Raw genomic sequence first — 24,580 nt, 5'->3', positions numbered from 1 at the left:
ATCTTGTTCCTAACGTTTCGCCTGCACCTGCGGCTGGCATCTTCAGAGGTGCATCACAGATCCACCAGACCACAGCCACGCAGCACCACAACCAGTTGAATCTGGCCGTGAAAGCCTTCGACAATACTTAATGAAAAGTTTGAGCAGCGTTGCTGCGTTATTTCACTGAAAATGGCGCCCAGAAGATGTGGGATGTTCTGGCAGCACGACGAGAAACCCTTTTGTGCAAGCAAGCACAAGCTGAGATAGGACAGAACATGTTTGTGACACAGCGTAAAGTTTGGAGGGCAGCTTCTTCCAATTTTGATGCTTTCTGAAGCACAACTTGTAAAGGACTTCGTTATCTCTACTATGCTATGGGTTGAGAGAAGGTAGCTGCAGCAATGGAAGTACAGAAGCAAAGCAAACAAACCATTTGTACTGCACCGTGGGGGAGCAAAACGAAGGCGCTGAGTTTGTTTCCAATTCTTTATTTTGCACCAAACTGAGGAAGAAAAATACTTGACAAAACAGAAATAACATCTCACTATTAACGTAGTGGAGAATGCATGGCTTTATTGCATTAGAATTTGGTTTGAATCCACAGAACACAGAACCTGGTAAAATTAGTTACCCCAAAGTTATTAGCATTTTGTTTAGATTACTTAAAAAACCTGTACCGGGACAAATTGACCTATGAACAACCACAATGTTGTCTACTTATATACTAGAAATGGCTGCTAACACCATGATACCACCACACAAATGCTATAAAACCAAGCATTTTACAAAGCTCCACCCAAGGGTTTTCTATGAGCATTTGTTAGGCATATAGAATTTACACGACCACATTACCGCTTGACTAAGGAAACAATAGACAGAGCACTGCAAAGGTCTTCAAGTGATGTCAAAAAGTCTAAGTTTATACTCTGTTGAGCGCCAAAAAATGGTGCAAGTTTGGGCAGAGGACCTGAGAGCCACGCTCTCTTATCTGGATATAAAGTATTAGAAATGATCCCGTTCTGTAGATTCACATGTTAGTACAGGTTCCTGGATACAGACTTTAAAATGTGCCATCGTAGCACAAGTCTTTTGTAATCGGAAAGGGCCCACAGACTGGCTTTGTGCTAAGCAGAAGTTTCTGACGTTCATTCTAATAGTTTGGAATATAACTCCCCCCCCCCCGCCCCCAAATGTTTATATATGGAATTCTATACACAAGATGGAGCACCAGAATTGTAAACTTATTAGCAGTAGTATCTCCCATCAGTAGTGCATGAAGGCCTATGTTCTTTTGCAGGCAGGAGATGCTGGCTGAGGAAAACAACCCACGGCAATCTTACTCAAACAAGGAGAAACAACAATGTGCAAACAAGCCCAGTGCCAAAGCGTTCTTAAGATCCTGCAATCGTTTGCAAACAATTTGTTCTTGAGGAATGTGATAACGTCTCCCAGCGATACAGGCAGTGCAACAGAAATCCCCATAACTGTCATCAATTTTAAATCCGGTTTTTAAATTGTTCTAAGGAATTAACCAAAACATAGTTGCCAGAAAGGCACAGAGATTTCCACATAATAAAGGTACTTCGTACTCCAGCTGGTGTTGCCAACATCATTCCTCTCAGACGTTCTTCAGCACTGAAGGCCCACGTTTTTCGTCATCCTTTAAATACTGTATGTTTGGGGAGAGCAGAAAGCCTGCCGGCAGCAGGCCCTGAACACCTGGTTTTATTGCCAGCAGGTATTTGTGATCTGGGCAAGTAGCTGAGCTTTTCTACATTATCTGTAGGGATGCTCAAGGCGCTACTGAAGTGTTCAACATCAGTTGATTAAAAAACCACAGTGGCTGGATATGTCCAACTGGCTGGAATCTGTCACATAGATGATGTGACCTCTTTGGTGGCTTAAACCTGCTCAGGGAGGAAGCATGTTCATGGCTACCGCAGATATGTAGATTTTGGCAACTGCTGGAGGAGCAGGAAGAGACGGGAACTGACCTCTGACTACATTGCTATCCTTATCTCGCTTCAGCCTGAGCTCTCAAGGAACTGATGTGGAAAGGGCCAGCCCAGCACTTACATCTTCTTTCAAAAACAGGAAGAGCTTGGCTTGGTATAAATTTCGAGTCGCATGCCAATATTTATTGTGGGTAGAGAAGTAGCTTCCACTATCCCAGAGGTGGCAAGTCAAAACTTACTTACATACCCAGAGTATGAACATATTTGATGGGACCAGGGGAGCGAAGTCTCTATTGGGAATAAGATGTGAGCTCACCTTTGTTGCTCAAGGGACTTTAGAACTTACTCTGCACAGCACTCAGCTTCCAAATTACCTAAGTTGCTTCACCTGGCTTCCATTCTACTCAGGAGGCACTAGGAGACTTCATGATCCCTTGCAGGCCTAGTTAACAAGAGCCGCCACAATAGCAAGAGTAAGATTTTGGCTCTGAACAAGCAGTGCAACAGACAGCAACCTAACTGAGGTGCAGAGAGGACACACACTGAATAGCCAACCTCTGAATGTGCCTAGGAGGAGTTTATTCTAGAAATCGGGCTGCCTGCCACCCAGTTGGGTCACACCCCAATGAGTGGGAAACCAGCTGGGTCTTATCCAGGCCGCATCCATCTTTGCTCCCCAGAAAGGAAGAGGCCAGTTGTTTCACTGGCCCCGGGAACTGGCAGGGTCCATCTGATTCAGCTCTGACTGGTCAAGCAGTTCAAAGTCATCTCCTTCCGCATCCGTGTCCAGCTCTGAGCTGGAGGTCCGCAGGAAGGCCCGAGCACCGTGCTGCTGTCTGTTGCCGCTTGCAGAGCCCAACGGGGAGGCCCCGGACAGGGCCAGCTGGATCATCCCCCGAGTCATGAAGCCAGCCAAGTCGTTTGTCAGGTTGTGTGTGGATGGCAGGGCCCCCAGGAGGAACCCCGCGGGCGTTTCCTCTTTGTCACCAGAGAGCCGGAGATCTTCCTGGCCCTGCGCACGGAAGGCCAGACTTGGAATGCCTAAGCTGGTGTCATCTTCGTCGTCTATCCCCGTTACCTCAGGGTTGATGGAAGGGAAGTCTGGCAGATCCTGGGCAAAAGATTCCTCAGGGTCACTATGGCCATCAAGGTCTGAACAGAGACATATAATTCAGCAGTTAGAGCCACGATCTGGCAGTTTAGCGGCATCAAACAGTGTCATTTTTCCAAAGCTACACTGAGTCCCAAGAAAGCTGTAACCTGGGCCAGCAAGGAAGAGAGCCGCCTCTCAATATTTATTCATCTCCCAGCCCCAGTCTGTCTTTAGGGTAGGAATGCATCTCTGCCATGCGGTGGGGCAAATAGCCAGTTTTAAATGTGAAAGTAGAAGCAACCTTATCATCACCTCCACCCTCTGCTCTTCTTTCCCTGTAGCTGCCCCGGCCTCACCTTCTGACCCCTCAGTCAAGGGAGTTTGGCCTCGGGAGAGATTGAAAGTTCCATTCTCAGTACAGGACACTTCTGCATCTGAGTGTTCCGAATCAGAGATCGCCAGCTCCTTGGCAACCACGGCATCATCCAGCTGGGAAGAGAGAAAGATATTCAAAAAGTTATTTTGGGTTACCAAACAACAGCAACACAATGGGAACAAGATCCCTGCACATGTATTGTCAAAGGCTTTCACGGCCAGACTCAGCTGGTTGTCGTGGGCTTTCCGGGCTGTGTGGCCATGGTCTGGTAGATCTTGCTCCTAACATTTCACCTGCATCTGTGCCTGGCATCTTTAGAGGTGTGTTGCAGAGAGAACACACTTCCCTCTGTGATAAGCCTCTGAAGATGCCAGTCACAGATGCAGGCGAAACATTAGGAACAAGATCACCAGACCACGGCCACACAGCCTGGAAAGCCCACGACAATCCCTGCACGCAGCAGCAAAAGCTGACCCAACTGGACTAGAACAGCTCTTAAATAAATGCAACATTTCTCTGTAAAAAGGGGTACAGGCAAAACTGCTTTGTTTTGTTTTGAAAAAGGAACAATAGATAAATCAGCCCACAATTCAGGAAAGGTTGAGCAAAAATGATGAGCTCCGTTATCCTCAAATCTAGCACTGCGCCCATCCGCTGTACCCAAAGGCGCCTGCCACAGCTTTCCCACCGGGACAAAGTGCAAGCAAAAGGTAGGGCTGATGGTTCACCTTAGGACAGAAAGCAGCAAGCTCTTCTTCGCTGTCAGTCTCATCGCCAGCAGCAGGGGGCTTCCTCAACGTCTGGTAACGCACTGCAGTGAAAGCAGAGCCCCCAACAGACAGTTACAGAGTGGAAGGAAAAAGCTCAGGGAGCCAAGCGGAAGGAAGAGGTTGGAGCCAAAGCCAGAATACCGAGAAAGGATTTGGGCACCGGAGGCTGCAGAGGGCAGGGAGAGCCACACCCACACCTGCAACACGAAGGTCTATTTTGATAATAAGTCGTTACAGCTCGGGAGAGTATTCAAAGCTCCCTTCCAAAAAACAGCGGTTAGAAAAGGACAAGCAGCCAGAGGTAGCCACAAACTTATTCACCCAAGCAGGCAAGGGCCAAAACCCCCCAGGATATCAGCCAGGAGGGGGAGCCGACACGCTCAGTCTGCCAGCACCCTTCCCACCCCAGCAATGAAGAACGCCAACCCTGCATCAGACTCACACTGCCTCTCCCTCTGCTTGACCATCATATAGCCACGAACGCTGAAGTCCAACCGCTGCAGAGCTGGCTCTAGCTTGGTGTAGAGGTGCTGACCTAGATGGTGGTACACAGCCAGGGGCCACAGCAGGAAGGAAAGCACTAGAAGAAGAAGAAGAATTTGGATTTATATCCCCCCTTTCTCTCCTGCAGGAGACTCAAAGGGGCTGACAATATCCTTGCCCTTCCCCCCTCACAACAAACACCCTGTGATGTAGGTGGGGCTGAGAGAGCTCCGAGAAGCTGTGACTAGCCCAAGGTCACCCAGCTGGCGTGTGTGGGAGTGTACAGGCTAATCTGAATTCCCCAGATAAGCCTCCACAGCTCAGGCAGCAGAGCTGGGAATCAAACCCGGTTCCTCCAGATTAGATACGCAAGCTCTTAACCTCCTACGCCACTGCTGCTCCTAGGAGGCAAAGAGGCAACACACACGAAGCGACCTTATGTGAAATCAGACTACTGAGCTGTCCAAGTCAGTACCGCCTCTTCGGAAGGAAAGCAGCTCAGCAGGGCCCCGACATCGACAGAGGTCTTTCTCATTACCTTCTCCCTTAGCCTTTTAACCAAAGATGGCAAGGAGTGGACCTGGGGCCCTTGGTACTCTGAGCAGGTGTTCTTGCCCTCCCCAACTGACAGAACAGAAGCTTCCACTCAACAAACACTAAAAATAAAGTGAGTCATCAATGAAGCATCTGAGGGCAGACTGAGACATATTAAGGATGGCATACTGTGCTGTGCTACCCAAATAAATCGGTACTGGCTAAGCCCACCTGTCAATACACAGCTCAACCCTCCTGGGCATCCAAATGCCCTGCCCATTTGAGTGAAGGACACTCTGTTGCCCAGTCCTCTTCTCAATCCACAGATACTCACTTGTCAGATAGGCAAGACAGACTCCGGGAATATACTGACCCACGACAGCCAAAAATGTGAGGAAACTGCAGGCTAGAAGGCAGAACTGGAGAAACAAAACCCAAAGTCAAGTTTCCGGATATTAAGGGAGGTAAGCAAAGTGGCTTCTCTAATACACACTTGGCTGCTGCTACCCAGGACCAAGACCAAAACAAGGGCATACCACTCGGGAAGCCTTGGGGATACAGCAGGGAGAATTAAAGTTCTGGATGAGTTCCAAAATCTCTCAGCAGGTAAAGTGGGACAAGAGACTGCAAACAGTTCCACCAGGCCAGAGGGCTGCCGTACTTTCTGTCTACCCCTGCATTTAGTTCCCTCACTTGCAACCCTCCAAGTACCCCCCCCCCCCACCCACCTGTGGCTTCATGATTGCACAGGAACGTTTATAAGGACAATGACAGGTTCGGTATGTCTTCCCCTGAACACACGCAAAGGGGAATAGAAAGACATGCCTAAGAACATAAGAGCAAGCCTGCTGGATCAGACCAGAGTCCATCTAGTCCAGCACTCTGCTACTCGCAGTAGCCCACCAGGTGCCTTGGGGAGCTCACAGGCAGGATGCGAAAGCAATGGCCTGCTGCTGCTGCTGCTCCCGAGCAGCTGGTCTGCTAAGGCATTTGCAATCTCAGATCAAGGAGGTTCAAGATTGGTAGCCAAAGATCGACTTATTCTCCATAAATCTATCCAAGCCCCTTTTAAAGCTATCTAGGTTAGCTGCAATATTCAGGTCTTCACTGTGCCTTAGCCCGCCCACCGTTCCTCTTGCCTTGATGCCCCCACGAGGCTGTTGGTGGTATTTTACCTTGCCTGGATTGTGCCTTTTGAAGCTCAGCAAGCTCTTCACAAAGCTGTCTCCTGTGACCCAGCCTTCTGCCAAATAGTGACACAGTTCAGGGACACTGAGCTGTTGGGGATGGACGTAGCCCCAGCTGGCGGGACGAAAAAGAGAGGCACCTGACCACCCCAGTATGGCGAGGGTGCCCACAATAGTTCACAGTAACTCTTCTCCCCCCCCTCCCCCTACAAACACACACATGTTGATGCTTGTGTTTTACAGAACGAGAATGAAGGATGGAGTGGCCATGAACCTGGCCTGCCTTGCAGCCCTGGGGTATGAATCCAAAGCTCTACTGCAGGGGTCTGCAACCTGCGGTTCTCCAGATGTTCATGGAGTACAATTCCCATCAGCCCCTGCCAGCATGGCCAATTGGAATTGTAGTCCATGAACATCTGGAGAGCTGCAGGTTGCAGACCCATGCTCTACTGTTTGTCCTACATTGGCTCCCTCTCACCTGAATCTTGCAGCTCGCCTCCCTACTACGGACTCACACCTGTTTCATCCAAGTGGCTCTGCCAGAGGAGAGCCAGGACTTTTGCACAGAAACATTACAGAAGGAAACTGAATCCCCCCCCCCATTTTTCAATGAGACACGAAGCAAAAAGTTGCTGCTTTTGAAGACGACAGCTCGCTATAGGTGAAGATTGTTCACTTTTAAAAGTAGGAAAGAGTAATTCAGCTAAAGAGTTCAGTCAGAACTTAAGTAAAAAGTGTAGATACGTGGGTATGTAGAGTTTAACGGGTTTTCACTTAGGACTTAATTCAGAGTAGTTTTACTCCTAAGCAGGCTGAGGATTGCAACCATAGTTACAAAATATGAGGAGAAAATGGTGGGCAACAACATATGGGAACAAGCAAAGACACACCCCTTCAGTTACTAGGCGGCACTCTCTGCTTAATAAGGTGTGAACTCACATGCACACAAAAATACTGCTACTCAGCACAAGCACTGACATCACATGAAAGAGAAAAGGGAACTGAATTAGTGTCATACCTCTCACTGTCTAATTCATCAGGTCTTGCCACTAGAACATTAAAAACACATCAGGATTAGTTGCAAGGAAAATGACAGGGAAAATGCTTAGGTGGTTAATTACTGTACTTACTCAAATGCAAGACTGGTCTTTTTCCAGGTATTCCATTAAAAAAAGAGGGGAATATTCTCTTACAACTTCATACAGCATGCAGTTTTGTCCAGTTATATAAATCATTTTTATAACATTTTAAGGGATGGGGTCATTTTGCATTTAGAACTGTCTTCCTTTTGAGTAAATACGGTAAAACATCCAACAGATGTTAATCAACAAATGTGTTACGGTAGTAGCAACCAAGGTCCTGTTTTCCTTCTGCTTCTGCTGAACTCAAAGCATGTATCCAGTTCTGTGCCCTATTCTCTTATATACCCAGGTGCAGACTCACCCTACACATTTGTACTTGCCATTTCTACTATTCAGTATCCTAATTCTTGAAGGAGAGAGGAGGACTAGCAGTCGATATTGAAGCCTGTGCAAATACTCTAAAACAAGAGACTCTAAAAACTTTCCCAGGGAGATATGGACAGTTAAGATGTTGGATTTTAGAAGTATTTAGGAATAAGAAGAGGTTGATGGAGGAAGCTAGAAAGAGGAGTATAGATTGAGACTGCTAGTAAAAACAGAGCAGTAATGCTGTGCTGAGGGGCTCTCCCAGCTGAGGCAGGAACAGAACTGGAAGGGGTGACTCCCACAGGAATAAGAAAGCTGGAAAAAAGTTGTTCCTGCCTCCCTGGGAATCACCCAGCAAGATGTGCTCTGCCACAAAGTAACTAGGGTGGGCAGCCAGGGAGCATACCCTGGGGCACCCTTGGCTCCCTGGCCCCCTCCCCCCCAAGAACTCTGCTCTGACTCAGGTGGGTCCAGCTTTGTGCTGCTGGCTGTGTCTCCAAAGTCTGTCACGTGGACTTCAGAGGTAGAGACCACAGTTGAACACTGGACCCAGCCAGGCTGCAGGTGAAGGAGAGGGCCCTTCGATGCTTGCCTTCGATGCTGTTTCCCATAAATGCACCCCTGTCTGCTGAGTAGCCCCTACAGGGATCCTCCGTGGTGCCTGCCAAATCAGCCAAGAGAGGCTCACTAGAACATCTGAGATCTTCTGTTCTTCATTCAAAATCACCAGTCTTTCAGAAGAGAAGTAAATAGACTTTTTTGAGGTAAAGCAGCGAGACATACATCACCCCAAACCTGGCATTCACAGAAATATGTATAGAACAATCTGCAGGATTACTCCAGTCTAAGACGGTTGAAATGAATGGGCTTAGACCGGAATAACTGTCTAGGATTCCACTGTTAGTCTACATCCGGCTGAATGACAATGACATGCCCAAGAACACCTGGCAAGCTTCCTAGCTGGGCAGGACCCGAAAGTTTGGTTTCTCACCATCAGCCCAATGCCCTCCTTCAACCAGGGAGAGAGCCTAGCCTACAGGATTCCTCTCTTCTCTTCAGCCTCTTTGGACTAAGGAAACTCAATATTCCTGGTCTCAGTTTCAGCCCTATTATTGGGGAGAGGAAGGAAAGAGAGAAGAAGGGTGCTTTGGGGGCACGGGAAGCCACAGCTGACATTCAGGGGCCCAGGAGAAAGCTAGTAGTTACCTTTTATGTCAGGCCAGATCTTATTCTTCCACTGATCAAAACACACTATCAGAATCAGGAGGAAAGCAACCAAGAATACCAGATGGAGAGATGTGAGGGCAAAGATCCTGGGGGAAGAAATTGAAACGTTCTAGATTACTGAAAAGGCACGGCTGATTTAAGCATAAGCATTTTATTGTCATTGTGCACGCACAATGAAATTTACAGCAGCATTCCTTGATGCACACAATTTCAGACTCATACCCCATCCTCACTTTCCCCTTCCTCCACCCATCCCTACACAGCCCCAAACACATCAACACGAAGCCACGGAGTTCAGCATCGCCACAGCTCTAGAGCAGAAGTTGTCTCTAAGCCTCTTTGTCCTAGTTTTTATAGACCTGTCTCGTCTGCCAGATGGTAACAGTTCAAAAAGAGAGTGTGCTGGATGAGACGGGTCTCTCAGAATATTTTGGGCTTTCTTTAGGCTTTGGGGATTATAGAGTTCTTCCAAGGAGGGGAGAGGGCAGCTGATAATCCTCTGTGCAGTAGTGATCACCCTTTTGCAACTGCCAGCCCTAGGCAACATCTCAAATTGACTGACTGATTTGGTGGCAGTAATGGCATGATAAATTGACATTCCATTGGAACAGATGAAAAGGACCTTCTGAGGCAACTCGTCCACCTGCCCCCACACATAGCCTCTGTGAGTCTGTTTTTCATTAATAAAGGCACAGGAAGTCAGAACAGTATTTCTGCTCTTCTGTCCTAGAGTCAACCCCTCCCTATTATCCCTGTTCCCAAAAACGCCTACCTTATCAGGTCTCATAGACTAATGGTCCATGTTGCCCCATGTCAGCCAGCCAATCTGTGGCTGATGTGGAAGCAAGGCACTGTTATCCCAGGATCACTGAACTAGAGCTGCTCATAGCACAGGGATGGTTTGAAGGAGAGCTGAACCCTGTACTCTACAGAGCTCATATTAAAGGGAAGCAGGGGGAGAGATTTTGGTGGCTCCTGTAGCATCGAATTTGAACTTTTCCCATGTGTGCTTCTTCCAATAGCCAACTCCAGCCCTCACCCCCAGTCCATATGGCCCCCTCTCCCACAGCTTTCTCCTACCCTATCCATCCCAATCAAATCAGCTACCAAACACAATGGATAATTAGGAAACGGTGAATGGGACAGGAGAGGCTGCAGGTTGTGGGATCCCATTTAGCAGTTTAGTTTGGGACCTGCTTGGCCACCTCCTCCTTTCTGCTTCTGGAGAAAGCAGGGCAAGGAATTCTTGCTGATCTTTGGCCAACTAGGCAGGAGACCTTTTGATGTAACTGTAGCTTATTATGACCCCAGCATTGGAATTAAAGTTCTTCTCTGTTTTATCCCAAGCGTGGACAGGCACCAATCCAGCAAAGCAGCATCTGTACCAGAGCAGTGTTTTAAAGGGAGTGGGATCTTAAAAGGAAAGACTGAGAAAAATATTTTTGAGCTTATCTATGGAGGTTACAGGAAAGGGAGATGAAAGATTAAAGGTCCCTCGAGGACCCCTAGAAGGAGGCAGGCTGTTCTACGACGTTTATGTTTTTAAATTGCACTCATGATGCAGTTGTGTTAAGAGTCACTGTCTATGAAAGGGTATCCCAATCACTTGTTGTCAAGTGTTCAAACAACGAGTGATGACAGGTGACATTTCCCCAGGCACGGTGTCAAACTTGCGGCCCTCCAGATGTTATGGACTACAGTTCCCATCACCCCCTGCCAGCCGATGAGGGCCTATAGCCGGATGTAAGCTCTGCAGCTGACGGCTTAACCAAGAAGACTGTGCACATAAACGCCTGAAGCTGCCTTCGACCGGCTCAGACTACTGGCCTGTCAAAGCCAGTCTTGTCTTCTCTGGTTGGCAACTGTTCTCCGCAGGCTACAGCTCAGTCCTTTTCACTGGAAATGCAGGGCCTTCTGCATAACAGGCAAACGTCCAGGGGACTCTGAGCCGCCCCGCACGAGCGCTTCAGCCCTTCAGACTCTGCGTGTGACACAAGAAAAGCTGCAGGAAACCAGCCGGCTTTCTTCTCAAGGGCCCGTCCTGCCGACTGCAGGAAAATTTTTTACACTCCAAAGATCTTCTGCAGGAAACTTGTTGTACTCCAAAGATCTTCTGTTTTGCAGCTCCAGCTGAACGGCGGGCGGCCATTGGCCTGGCTCTGACAGCCTTTCCTGCAAGCCCAGCGGGAGGGGAACATGGGCCTGCAGCATAAGTGTTTGCGTTGAACACGAGATGCTGCGTCAAGTCCGCATCAGTCGGTGGGGCGCTTCTGGGGCCACAGCAGTCGGGGGGGGGGGGGGGCGGGAAGATGGACTGCCAAAGGGCGGCCCCCCCCTGCCCTAGGAAAGGGGGGGGAGAAGAAGCCGGAGATCGGCTCCCTCCCCCTCGCCCGCCCAGCAGGTGGGAGTTAGGCGACTTCCTGACGGGAGCCGAAAGCTTCCTTCAGAAGCAGCCCCCCCGCCCCCCACCCCCAGGGCCCCTTTCCTCCGCCCCGGGGGCCCCCTCCGAGCTGAACACCGAGCGCGCCCCCCCCCCCCGCCCACAGGGGCGCCCTCAGGCCAACCCCCCCCAACCCACCCCCGCGTTGCCCCGGCGACGCACCCGAAAGCCGCGTGGGCTCCGGCCCAGGCGAGCGCGCTGCGGGCCGGCCTCTCCCAGACCAGCACGGCCTGCAGGGCGCTCAGCGGCGGCTCGTAGGGCCCCAGGCGGCTCCGCAGGGCGGCGCTCAGCGCACGCACCCGACGCTCCCGCTCCGAGCACCCCGCCGCCGCCGCCGCCGCCGCCGCCGCCGCCACAGCAGCAGCCCCGCCGGACTCCCCCTCAGCCGCCGCCGCCGCCGCCGCCGCGGCCTCCATTCTTCGCCCGGAGTCCCCCGGAGGGAGGGAGGAGGAGCCTGCCGCCCCGTCACCAACGGCCGCCCATGGCCGCCCCCTGCCAGGACGGGCCATCTTGCTGTACGGAACTCGTCCGGCAGAAGCGCGCGCGCACAAGCGCAGTCCCGCCCCCGCGCCGCGCGCATGCGGGTTAGCGTCGGGAGCCGGCGGCTTGGCTGGCTGCGCCCAGGCGGCGGGAAGAGACCCGGGAGGGCAGCGCGGCTCCGACCCACGACCCCGAGGCGCCCCCCGCGCCCCCCCACGCCACCATGCCCCGAGAAATCATCACCCTTCAGCTGGGCCAGTGCGGCAACCAGAGTGAGCGGGGGGTCGTGCAGGGGCGAGAGCGGGGGGGGGGGTCGTGCAAGGGCGAGAGCGGGGGGGTCGTGCAAGGGCGAAAGGGGCAAGAGGGGGGAGGATCGGGCAGGGGCAAGAGCGGGGGGGTCGTGCGGGCAAGAAGGGGGGTCGTGCAAGGGCGAGAGCGGAGGGGTCGGGCAGGGGCGAGAAGGGGCAAGAGGGGGAAGGTCGGGCAGGGGCAAGAGGGGGGAGAATCAGGCAGGGACGAGAGGGGGGGTCGGGCAGGGTCTCGCCCCCCCCCCCCACCTGACTCCCCCGCGGCCTGTGCTGCTGCTTCTTCTCCTCCCGCAGTTGGCTTCGAGTTCTGGAAGCAGCTGTGCGCCGAGCATGGCATCAGCCCCGAGGGCATCGTGGAGGAGTTCGCCATGGAGGGCACCGACCGCAAGGACGTCTTCTTCTACCAGGTCAGGGCCAGGCTGGGGGCTCCCTCTGCAGAGGCAGGCAGGCAGCTAGGGAAGCCCCCCCCCCCCCCCCCCCGCTCCTGCACGGCGCTGCCTCCCCTCGCGCTAGTCTCCAGGCCTCGGGGGCAAGTCTGGGTGGGGGCATGCCACCATCTCCAGTGGCCCCGAGGCCTTAGCGCGAGAAGACCCCCGCGGCTGTGTGCTCCTGGCCTCCTCTTTCGCTGCAGAAACGCTGGAGCCCACATCAGGATGAACCAACAAGCCTCTCTGTTGGACCAGCCGGCTGGCCGTGGGGTGAAGCCAGGTTCTCTGGAGCCCTGCCTGGCAACCTTGTCTGTGTACATCCCCCCTTTCCTCCGGGTTCACAGTGTCTGGCTATAGGAGTTAACACATTTTCTTTGTTGCCATCGTGGCCACCTCATAGGGCCGCAAACAGGCCTTACGACATGCTCCTGATTCACTCTCATTCCGCACATGCAGAATAATGCACTTTCAAACTGCTTTCAATGCTCTTTGAAGCTGTGCAGAATGGCAAAATCTACTTGCAAACAGTTGTGAAAGTGGTTTGAAAACGCATTATTTTGCATGTGCGGAAGGGGCCATAGTTTTTCTGCCCAGGCCACTCTGGACCGTTTGCAGGGAAATCAGGGAGCTGGGAAGGGTGAAAGAGGATCCAGTCAGTGATCAGCTCTGGTCATGGCCCAAGTCAGCCCGTTGCTTCACGCAGCTTCAGGGACCTCCACAGAGTTCCTGGAGGGGCTCTCAAACGTCCCTCTGAGTTGCCTGAAAATCAGCAGGCTCCATTAATCTCTGCGGGTGGACCATTCAGTTTGATCCATTGCCTCAGAAGGGAGGCAGGAAGCTCAACAGTGGCAAGAGCTGAACCTCTCGTTCCCCAATCAGATCACCAGCAAGCTGCTTGGTGCACCAAAGAAGAGCCCGCATAGGTCCTTTTCTGTTACAATCTGAGACAGACCCATGCTTGTCATGGCAACCCTGAAGTGGGGCTGATGGGAATTGTAGTCCATTAACATCTGGAGTGGCCAGATATATCTTTCCTATGTTTGTTATCAGTAAATGAGAATTTTGCTTTTAAAGTGCTGATTCCTTTCATGGAGTAAGTCTGGGGTTGTGACGTGAGCTGGCTTATTTTCTTCAGGGTAACCTGTGGGTTTTGTTTCCCATTTCACAGGCAGACGATGAGCACTATATTCCACGAGCCGTTCTCCTGGACCTGGAGCCGCGAGTGATTCATTCCATCCTGAACTCCCCGTATGCTAAGCTATACAACCCAGAAAACATCTACCTGTCTGAGCATGGTGGCGGGGCTGGGAACAACTGGGCCAGTGGCTTTTCACAGGTAAGAGCAAATATTCCTCTGCTCCTCACATGGAAGAAGAAGAAGAGGAGGAGTTTGGATTTATATCCCCCCTTTCTCTCCTGCAGGAGACTCAAAGGGGCGGACCATCTCCTTGCCCTTCCCCCCTCACAACAAACACCCTGTGCGGTGGGTGGGGCTGAGAGAGCTCCGAGAAGCTGTGACTAGCCCAAGGTCACCCAGCTGGCGTGTGTGGGAGTGCATAGGCTAATCTGAATTCCCCAGATAAGCCTCAACAACTCAAGTGGCAGAGCGGGGAATCGAACCCGGTTCCTCCGGATCAGAGTGCACCTGTTCTTAGCCACTACTCTTAGCCACTACGCCACTGCTGCTTCTGAGATCCTGGAGACCCTGAGAAAATAGGTGGTGCCCCCACTGGCATAGTGAGGTAGGCAGAAGGGGGCTAGAGGCCCAGGTACCACTTTCTGGGAGGAGCACTGACATGTCCCCCACCCTCACAACTACACCCCGGCTTGTTTGGGGCCAGGGCGCAATTAAACTCCACAGGGTTGGTCCCACTTCTGAACTCCTATGTGGAGATTGGGAGGGGGCCAGCTGCCATGCGCCAATCTACACCTGGAGTTTGGAGTGGAGCAGCCTGTTTGCTGCTGGTCCCAAGCCTCACCGAGGCCAGTAGCACACTGAGCCCTGAAGGCTGACCGGAGCTGAAGGTGTGGAGCCAACAGTATTTTGACGACAACAACAACCACCTTTATTTGGCATTTAAAAATAGGTTCTAGAGCATTGCCAGACATTTTTGAAATACAAATCAAGAGTACATTCAAAGTGCAGACAGGAAGACTGCATATAGCAGTATACATTTCTTAGAAAGTTCTGTCACTTGTATGAGAAATTTTGCTACTTTTTCCAAGAGCATGACAGAAGCTCCACAACAGAACAGTCAGAGTCTCTTTCAGATTTGTCTAGGGCCAGCCAAGGAGAGAAATTCCTAATGCCCACATATCTCGGACAGTCAAGAATAATGTGAGCAAGAGTCTCCGCTTGATTTTTACAGTGTGGACAGACCCGATCCTGGAGAGGTATGGATAAGTAACGACCCTTTGTAATGGCCGATGGGAAGGTATTGGATCTGGCCCTTGTGATAATCCATCTCTGTTGGGGTTCAGTTAATAATTCAAGATATTTGAGCCAACAGTATAATACTGGAGCCAGTCAGCCTTTGGGTCTCAGTTTACTGCTTGCCTCAGCGAGACCAGCAGCTAATGGGCCTCCAAACTCCAGGTGGAGTGGCTGGCCCCACCCCCCAAATTCCACGTGGAATTTCAGGGCAGGGCCAACTGAACCCCATGAGGGTGAGCCATGGGTTATGGTTTAGTGAGCTACACCCCAGGGTAACTCTCTGGTAATACAGCTTGGAACACCTAACTGGTTTCAAAAATGTGCTTAATTGAAAGTTGTGACTTTGTCAGTTTTCTGAGAACCAATCAGATTGAAGTGTTTATAGTTGAATCCAACTGTGAATACGGGCTACATCTCTGAATATTTGTTGCAGGGAGAAAAGATCCACGAAGATATCTTTGATATTATAGACCGAGAAGCTGATGGCAGTGACAGTTTAGAGGTAAGAAAAATGAGGCAAAGTCAGGTGGCCAAGAGGCCGTCTCCAGGGAGTGGGAGCCGTCAGGACTCTGCTAATTTGCAAAATTGCTGCCTTAGATTGTACAGGTCAGGCTAGTTGTTGGAAACAACTTCCTTTGTTGTTGGTATTCTTCTATCTTGTTTTTGGGCCAGACCTCTAATATTTAACTTTAGTAGTTCTGGAAGGCTCTCTCTTGAGTCCAGAGGTGGCCAACCTATGGTGTTTCAGGTGTTCGTGGACTACAATTCCCATCAGCCCCTGCTAGCATGACAGCCATGCTAGCAGGGGCTGGTGGGAGTTGTAGTCCATGAACATCTGAAACACCATAGGTTGGCCACCCCTGCTTGAATAGACTTTCCTGTTGTCTTGTGGAGGGGGGCATGTACACTGTACTAAGTTTACTGTTCAACAAGAGATTCCTCTTCAAATATAAGTTGTTGGAAATGTAGCTTGAAGACTCTTTCCATCAAATTACATCTTAAGAAGAAGAAGAAGAGTTTGGATTTATATCCCCCCCCTTTCTCTCCTGCAGGAGACTCAAAGGGGCTTACAATCTCCTTGCCCTTTCCTCCTCACAACAAACACCCTGTGAGGTAGGCGAGGCTGAGAGAGCTCCTTAGAGCTGTGACTAGCCCAAGGTCACCCAGCGGGCGTGTGTGGGAGTGTACAGGCTAATCTGAATTCCCCAGATAAGCCTCCACAGCTCAGGCGGCAGAGCTGGGAATCAAACCCAGTTCCTCCAGATTAGATACACAAGCTCTTAACCTCCTACGCCACTGCTGCTAACAAACCAAACATCGTGTCCTCCTCTTCAGGGAGCAGAGGGACCATTGTGGATTTGAAAGCCAGCTGCTGGTGAGGTTAGGTTTTGTTTAAGCCCTTGCTATACCCTTTTCAGGATAAAGAAGACAGTGCAGTCATGCATTCTCTAGCGGACATTGGAGCAGCGTGCGCCTGCATTGTAAAGAAGTCCAATTCTCTGGCAGCATTTATATTCCTCTGGACTCCTGGAAAGAAACTGGCAGGCACCACTTTACTAAAAAGCAGATCTTGCTAATAGGCGTCCGGAAGAATATAATTTTTTAAAAATCAAAGTGCTGCTTTTCCCAGTGCAGATGAGAATGGTTTCAATGGTGGCAGCACTTAAATAAGAATTTAAAATGCTGCCAGAGAATCCAGAGGCGGAGCAGGCAGGCAGCGCGACCCAGGAAGATGTGGATCACTGCACACATCTCCTACCTTTATCCTGAAAAGGGTACAGCATTACATCACCCTTCCCTCCTCCTTGGGGATCTCTTTACACACTCTTTAATTACAGATTTATGTGGTCGACTATGGGTTTTGCAACAAAGTTGTCATTTGTGTGTGTAGTGAGTCTCTTGGGGCTTCTGCAATGTAGAGTGGAGGAAGGCAGAGTCGCAACCGGGTGGCCTTGGTGTCCGCTGCCCTTGTCTTTGGCCTGAAGGCTGTGAGAGGCATTGAGGGCCCGCCCCAAACCTTTCTGTCACGCTTTATTCTTGCTCCTCCAGGGTTTTGTGCTGTGCCATTCCATCGCAGGTGGGACTGGATCGGGCCTGGGTTCTTATCTCCTTGAGAGATTGAATGACAGGTAAATGATGGCAACACACACACACACACCCCTTTGGCACAACAGCCATGGATGAAGTGATGTGGGCCGTTTTGGGAAGCTGGCTGGAAGGCAGCCCTTCAAGAGGCATGGCACTTACTCGGAGCATCTCACCCAGCCATTCTCAACCAGGGTTCCGTGGTACCCTGGGGTGCCGTGAGCATGTCCCAGGGTTACCGCAGCAACACTACTGGGCCCCCCCCCCCTCATTTTTGTGGTGTCTCCCACCAGCGCCAGCAAGGACATGGAGCTGGCCCATGGGGCAGGGCCTGCCACAAGGTCACCAGCCACCACCACCCCCAGTGCTTCCCCTCACCCTGGATGGGGAAGGTGGGGGTGTGGCAAGCAGGGGCAATGGGAGGGGAAGGTGGCGGCAGGGGTACCGTGAGATATGAAGAGTGAGGTCGAAAAGGTTGGGAAACACTGATCTAACCCAAAGACCATTGTGGGCAAGCCTTTTATTTCTGACACAGGCAGCAGAGAAGAAAATAACAGTGTCAGGTCTGCTGTCTCAGATGAGGAGGCTTTTTCAGTCACAGCCAAGCCCAGTTGGAGGAGGAAACGAATATTTGGTGGAAACGAAATTAAAACATTTTTTTTGGCTATTAGTACTATGTACTACCACTGATCTTACCCTTTGAGCTAAATAAATGTCCCCTGAATGCAGCAGATTAATATTTTCAATGTGAAGCTGGGAGCAGAGGCAACAAGAGAAAAGATTTGCTTCTATGGGTGCTATGTGGTTTCCGGGCTATATGGCCGTGTTCCAGCAGCATTCTCTCCTGACGTTTCGCCTGCATCTGTGGCTGGCATCTTCAGAGGATCCTCTGAAGATGCCAGCCACGGATGCAGGAAAAACGTCAGGAGAGAATGCTGCTAGAACACGGCCATAGAGCTCGGAAACCACACAGCACCCAAGTGATTCTGGCCGTGAAAGCCTTCAACAATACATTTGCTTCTATGCTTTGTTTGTTGACCCTCCAGGGCAAACTGATTGGCCACTGTGTGGTCCAAGATACTAGATTCCGTCCGGCCTGATCCAACAGGGCTTTTCTGATGTTCTTACTTCTCTGTATTTTCCACAAGAGCTTTGGGCTTAGCCCAGGCATAACTTGTGACTACTGCTGAGTTCACCTCCAATTGGCCATGCTGGCAGGGGCTGATGGGAATTGTAGTCCGTGAACATCTGGAGCGCCATAGGTTGGCCCCCCCTGGTCCAGGGCAATTCTGGTCACCTACTGGCCTCCAGTGGTGCCAAAGTATGGAAGCTAGCTTCTGGAAACAGCAAATAAATATGTGATGCAAATTCCACTTTATTGACTCGTAGTTGACAAGGTGGAACTCCCAACAGGTACCCCAAGAAACTGGTGCAGACGTATTCGGTTTTCCCCAACCAAGATGAGATGAGCGATGTGGTGGTGCAGCCGTACAATTCTCTCTTGACGCTCAAAAGGCTGACCCAGAACGCGGATTGTGTGGTAAGGGGTGCTGGGTGGGTTCCTGCCTCTGGAGTCCAAGGGAAATGGCTTCTCTTCCCTGAGCAGGAGGATGGGAGAGAATCCCTGGGGTTGATTTCTTGGGATTCTCAGGTCGTGTAGCAGGGCCCTTTGGAGTAGCACATCTGACCCAGGGGCTTCATTTGCCATTAGTCCAGGTGTCTGCAACCTGCGGCTCTCCAGATGTTCATGGACTACAAATCCCATGAGCCCCTTCCAGCATGGCCAATTGGCAGGGGCTGATGGGAATTGTAATCCATGAACATCTGGAGAGCCGCAGGTTGCAGACACCTGCGTTAGTCCATGGTATTGTGCTTGCAGAGAATACAGGCGAAAGAAGAAGAAGAGTTTGGATTTATATCCCCCTTTCTCTCCTGCAGGAGATTCAAAGGGGCTTACAATCTCCTTGCCCTTCCCCCCTCACAACAAACACCCTGAGAGAGAGCTCAGAAGAGCTGTGGCTAGCCCAAGGTCACCCAGCTGGCGTGTGTGGGAGTGCACAGGCTAATCTGAATTCCCCAGATAAGCCTCCACAGCTCAGGCGGCAGAGCTGGGAATCAAACCCGGTTCCTCCAGATTAGATACACGAGCTCTTAACCTCCTGCGCCACTGCTGCTCCTGAGAACCGAGGCAATTAGTGGAACCTGATGCCTGTGTTTCTTCCACAGTTGTTACCCAGGATTTCCTCTCTTGACAGGTGGTTCTGGACAACACAGCTCTGAATCGCATCGCCACTGACCGGCTGCACATCCAGAACCCCACGTTTTCCCAGATCAACCAGCTGGTGAGCAGGGATACGGTGGGCTGCAAGCAGGGTAGGAATCTGTGGCCTGCACTTTCCAGGACCCCAGGAATACAGCGAGGGGGGCTCTTCCTTCTTTGGCTGCAACTTTTGACCACTGTAGGGCTGGTTTGCCTCTTTCCCTGACTCTCATCTTGCTCCTTTGCTAGGTCTCCACCATCATGTCTGCCAGTACGACCACTTTACGTTATCCCGGCTACATGAACAACGATTTGATCGGACTCATTGCCTCCCTTATCCCCACCCCCAGGCTGCATTTCCTGATCACGGGGTATACACCTCTCACCACGGATCAGGCTGTAAGTGCTTTCCCTTCTCTGCTTTCCCTGGGTAGAGGTATCATGCAGGGGTGATTCTTGGCTGCCGGGTAGCTTTGGTGTAGTCCTTTCAGCCTAGGCCAGTGGTGGCGAACCTATGGCACGGGTGCCAGAGGTGGCACTCAGAGCCCTCTCTGTGGGCACGCGCAAACAGAGTCGTTCCCCCCCACACACACACACATCTAGGCTGGCCTGAGCCACTAGGCTCGATTATTAGCATTAAACCTAAGACCTAGTTTTGGGGAAGCAATGTAGGTAACCCTGTAAAGTGCTGTTAAACCCCACTGATTTTCATGCGAAGAACCAAAGCACAATCCTTTACCTGGGAGTAAGCTCGGTTGCTGGCAATGGGGCTTGCATCTGAGTAAACCCTCCTAGGGTCGTGATTCACCCATTGGAAGAGTTGCATGGTTGCTTCAAAGCAAAACCACCGACTACCACCAAGCTTACTCCTGAGTAACGCACACCTCGGAGTCAACCATTTTTTTCTGAACTAGAACCTCAGTATTCAGGTTAAATTGCTGTGTTGGCCCTTTGCGATAAATAAGTGGGTTTTGGGTTGCAATTTGGGCACTCGGCCTCGAAAAGGTTCGCCATCACTGGCCTAGGCTACTTCATGGGGATCTTGTGAGGACAAAAAACTGAGGAGGGAATAACCTCATTTCACACCTTGAGCTTTGTACAGGAAGGGCGGGATTGAACGGAGGCAAGCAGGGAATCAATTTGCCCGTTTTGTCCACCGCCATTTCCTCAGCCCTCTTCGTCGGCACGCTTTTCCTGAAAAGGTCCCCAGGACCACATCCCTGAAGGGGGCCCGTCTGCTGACGAATGTGCATGCAGGGGTCCTCTCAATGTTGTGATGTGCCCGGAAAGAAGAGCAACGGTCCTTCCTGAGGCGTTCAGCTGCATCTCCAGCCAACTAAACCACCATTCTCTTCTCTCGTTTGTTATCCCTCCATGCAAGCAGCCGGACAAGACACAGAGGGGCATATCGCAAAGGCTGACTATGCGGAAGCGGGTATCAGATGCATGCGGTGTGTCGTTTGGATCTGCCCTCTCCAGCTGCCTTTTTAATGTCTTCCTTTTCTTGACCTGTGAATTTTCAGTTGCCTCACACCGTGCCAGGCAGTCTCTGTCAGTCCTACCTGTTTCTACCTACTCTCTCTGATGGGAATTGTAGTCCATAAACATCTGGCTCAACGGTTTCAAAAGGAATTCAGCATGATACCTGAATGGGGAGAAGTCATGTTTCCTTTCACCTTTTTATTAGCTGGGGAGGTTCAGCCGTTTCATCGAGGCTGGGGGTGCTTACCTGGCCCGTTGTGTACTGAAAGAGTGCTTTGGGGAGGCTTTTCTGAAATGGATGCCATGGGGCATCTGAGCCGCCCAACAGGTGCCTGCGGTGCCTTCTTGTTGCCCCCAGGTGGCCAGTGTGCGCAAAACCACCGTCCTTGATGTTATGCGGAGACTTCTGCAACCCAAGAACGTCATGGTATCCATGGGGCGCGACCGACAGACAAACCACTGCTACATCGCCATCCTCAACATAATCCAGGGGGAAGTGGACCCCACCCAGGTTAGCAGACGGGATGAAGGTCAGCCGGACTAAGCTGACTGTTTGCAAAGGGGTCACCATGAGTCTGGAAAGGTTCGGTTTGTGTTCTGGGGTACCTGTGAAATGTTTATTTTTATTTATTATTAATTTTATATACCGGCCTCCCTCTGAGGGCTCAGGGCGGTTCACAACATACATTAAAAATAATTTAAATATTAATTACATAAAAACAACCCATTTAAAAATGTGGATGGCGTCTGGCTACCCCTCCAAAGTTGATTTTGGCACCTTGAGTGATCCTCTTTTCTTGGCCCTGCTTCTACCCTGTTTCCCTGAATATAAGACATCCCCGGAAAATAAGACGTAGTAGAGGTTTTGCTGAAGTGCAAAATATAAGGCATCCCCCAAAAGTAAGACGTCGCAAAGTTTTTGTTTGGAAGCATGCCTGACGAACAGAATACAGAAATATAAGACATCCCCTGAAAATAAGACATAGCGCATCTTTGGGAGCAAAAAATAATATAAGACACTGTCTTATATTCGGGGAAACATAGTATGAGTGAGTCACTGCACAATACGGCCTGAAACCTGAATGGCCGTTTGTAGCAGTATCCACACACGTGCAAAATTGTTTGCCTGCCATCAGGTACATAAGAGTTTGCAGCGGATCCGGGAAAGGAAGCTGGCCAATTTCATACCTTGGGGCCCAGCCAGCATCCAAGTGGCGCTTTCCAGAAAGTCTCCGTACTTGCCTTCAGCTCACAGGGTCAGTGGTCTGATGATGGCGAATCACACCAACATCTCCTCGGTGAGTCTGCGCAAGAATGTGGGAGGGGCCCCTTTATACAGTCCAGTGGTCTTGCAGTTCAGGACTAGGGTTCTGCGCGGCACTAAAATTATTTATGAAGGGCGGAAATTTTTCTCTCTTTCTCACAATACTAGAACCAGGGGGCATCCATTGAAAATGCTGGGGGGAAGAATTAGGACTCATAAAAGGAAACACTTCTTCACACAACGTGTGACTGGTGTTTGGAATATGCTGCCACAGGAGGTGGTGATGGCTGCTAACCTGGATAGCTTTAAAAGGGGCTTGGATAGCTTTATGGAGAAGTCGATTTATGGCTACCAATCTTGATCCTCCTTGATCTGAGATTGCAAATGCCTTAGCAGACCAGGTGCTCGGGAGCAGCAGCCGCAGAAGGCCATTGCTTTCACATCCTGCACGTGAGCTCCCAAAGGCACCTGGTGGGGCACTGCGAGTAGCAGAGAGCTGGACTAGATGGACTCTGGTCTGATCCAGCTGGCTTGTTCTTATGTTCATGAATTAGGAACCTTAGCATGGTTCCACCTCACAGGGCGTCTGCAGACTGCAGCATCCTTCTTGTTGCAGTAAGGGGCATTTCCCTCCTCTCTGCCTCTTACTCATACGCATCTCTTGTTTGTACCCCCTCCCCTTTGCCCAGCTCTTTGAACGCACCTGCCAACAGTATGATAAACTCCGCAAGCGCGAAGCCTTCCTCGAGCAGTTCCGCAAGGAGGACATGTTCAAGGAGAACTTTGATGAACTTGATGACTCCCGCAAGATTGTCCAGGAGCTGATCGACGAGTACCACGCTGCCACGCGGCCGGACTACATCTCTTGGGGGACGCAAGAGCAGTGAGCTGGCTTTGTGTCGGTTCTCTGGCGGGAAGCTTGAGTCTCTCACTCTCCTAGAACCATTCAGCCTCAAATGTACAACTACCTATGTTTCTGTGACTTTGGAGGGGGGGCCGGCAGTGCTCTCAAGAGTCCCAGAGTGGATTTGTGTGTGTGCCTGTAAGGCTTGGCTTCCCATTCTGCCTCCTTTTCCCTTGTTGTGCATCTTACTAGTCCTTGTGAAAACAATATATTTTGTATGGCATCTCTGCTTAAACTGGGACTCACTGCGTATAGTACAGTGGTGGCGAACCTTTGGCACTCCAGATGTTCATGGACTACAATTCCCATCAGCCCCTGCCAGCATGGCCAATTGCTTTTCTGATGTTCTTACTTCTCTGTATTTTCCACAAGAGCTTTGGGCTTAGCCCAGGCATAACTTGTGACTACTACTACGTTCACCTCCAATTGGCCATGCTGGCAGGGGCTGATGGGAATTGTAGTCCATAAACATCTGGAGTGCCAAAGGTTCGCCACCATGGGTATAGTAAGATACGTCCCTGTTGGTTTTTTCTACTTCTCTCACAAATGTCGTTCATTAAACGCTTTCCTTCCTGCAGCAGTATTTATTTGAACCGAAATGTTATTGATCGACTCGGGCACCATTCTGGACAAGAGAAATGCCCTGTTTATTTGAAAGAACAAACCCAAAGCTTGAATTTCTGCATCGGATGCCACTGGACATTTTGCATTGCTCTGTTTCTGCCACAGTACATATGTTTCAGCTACCCAAGGGCCACCGCTAGAACAGAAAGAGGGGCTCAGGCTAGTGGGCAATCTGCCGTTCTACGGGGTAGAGCTCCCATGGGAAATCTGGCTAGTATTCCTGCCTTGGAGATTCCTTCGACGTGACAGCGTGTGCGCATGCCCCTCCCCTTTCCTCCCCTCCCTTGCATGCCACCCTGCACTCACTCCCCTTGCATGCCACTCCTCCCTCCCCCCGCTAGGGTGGGTGGGCCAGGTCCAGATGCTGAGGCCCCTCCCCTTTCCTCCCCTCCCTTACATGCCACCCCTCCCCCTCCCTCCGCTGAAGATGGAGGAGATCCAGGAGACTAGTAATGGGGGTGGGAGTTGAAAACTGCCAATTTGGAAGCATCTGGGCCAGGGGTCTGCAGCCACGCTGGCAGGGGCTGATGGGAATTGTAGTCCATAAACATCTGGAGAGCCGCAGGTTGCAGACCCCTGCGAGTGGGCCAAAGATGACAAGAGGGAACTGTCTTCAAACACACACACACACACCCCCATGATGGAACATGCAAATCTACTGTCTATTCTAGCGCCTCTATTGCTTGGAAAGCTGCCCAAAGCCACCAATTGTGGTTTGGCGCTGAAGCCTCCAGTGTCTCCTCTGCTCTTCCCATTTCCCTCCTTTCCCTTAGTTTTGCCCATAGTTATTTAAAGCTGTCCGTTCCCCAGCTCTGC

The 24,580-nt window shown here is 51.0% G+C and overlaps 2 protein-coding genes across 2 annotated transcripts; one reads left to right on the top strand and one right to left on the bottom strand.

The window, feature by feature from the left end:
* Nucleotides 1-454: 454 nt before the first annotated feature.
* Nucleotides 455-12,013, bottom strand: RETREG3 (reticulophagy regulator family member 3). Its single transcript, XM_048517087.1, has 9 exons — nucleotides 11,658-12,013; nucleotides 9,035-9,141; nucleotides 7,399-7,429; nucleotides 6,369-6,495; nucleotides 5,528-5,612; nucleotides 4,619-4,756; nucleotides 4,135-4,217; nucleotides 3,387-3,519; nucleotides 455-3,089 (listed from the first exon to the last, which is right to left on the bottom strand). The coding sequence occupies exons 1-9, from the start codon at nucleotides 12,002-12,004 to the stop codon at nucleotides 2,638-2,640; spliced, it is 1,503 nt and encodes a 500-aa protein (XP_048373044.1). The 5' UTR covers nucleotides 12,005-12,013; the 3' UTR covers nucleotides 455-2,637.
* A 58-nt stretch (nucleotides 12,014-12,071) lies between these two features.
* Nucleotides 12,072-23,723, top strand: TUBG1 (tubulin gamma 1). The gene is made up of 11 exons (XM_048517088.1): nucleotides 12,072-12,247; nucleotides 12,578-12,690; nucleotides 13,880-14,047; nucleotides 15,579-15,647; nucleotides 17,195-17,274; nucleotides 18,644-18,770; nucleotides 19,486-19,572; nucleotides 19,740-19,889; nucleotides 21,331-21,483; nucleotides 22,109-22,270; nucleotides 22,926-23,723. The coding sequence occupies exons 1-11, from the start codon at nucleotides 12,199-12,201 to the stop codon at nucleotides 23,121-23,123; spliced, it is 1,356 nt and encodes a 451-aa protein (XP_048373045.1). The 5' UTR covers nucleotides 12,072-12,198; the 3' UTR covers nucleotides 23,124-23,723.
* Nucleotides 23,724-24,580: the final 857 nt, after the last annotated feature.

This window comes from Sphaerodactylus townsendi, linkage group LG15 (genome assembly GCF_021028975.2).
Source record: "Sphaerodactylus townsendi isolate TG3544 linkage group LG15, MPM_Stown_v2.3, whole genome shotgun sequence".
In the NCBI taxonomy this organism is placed as follows: domain Eukaryota; kingdom Metazoa; phylum Chordata; class Lepidosauria; order Squamata; family Sphaerodactylidae; genus Sphaerodactylus; species Sphaerodactylus townsendi.
Note: the sequence above shows the minus strand (reverse complement) of the source record. Positions and strands in the feature narration are given on the sequence as shown.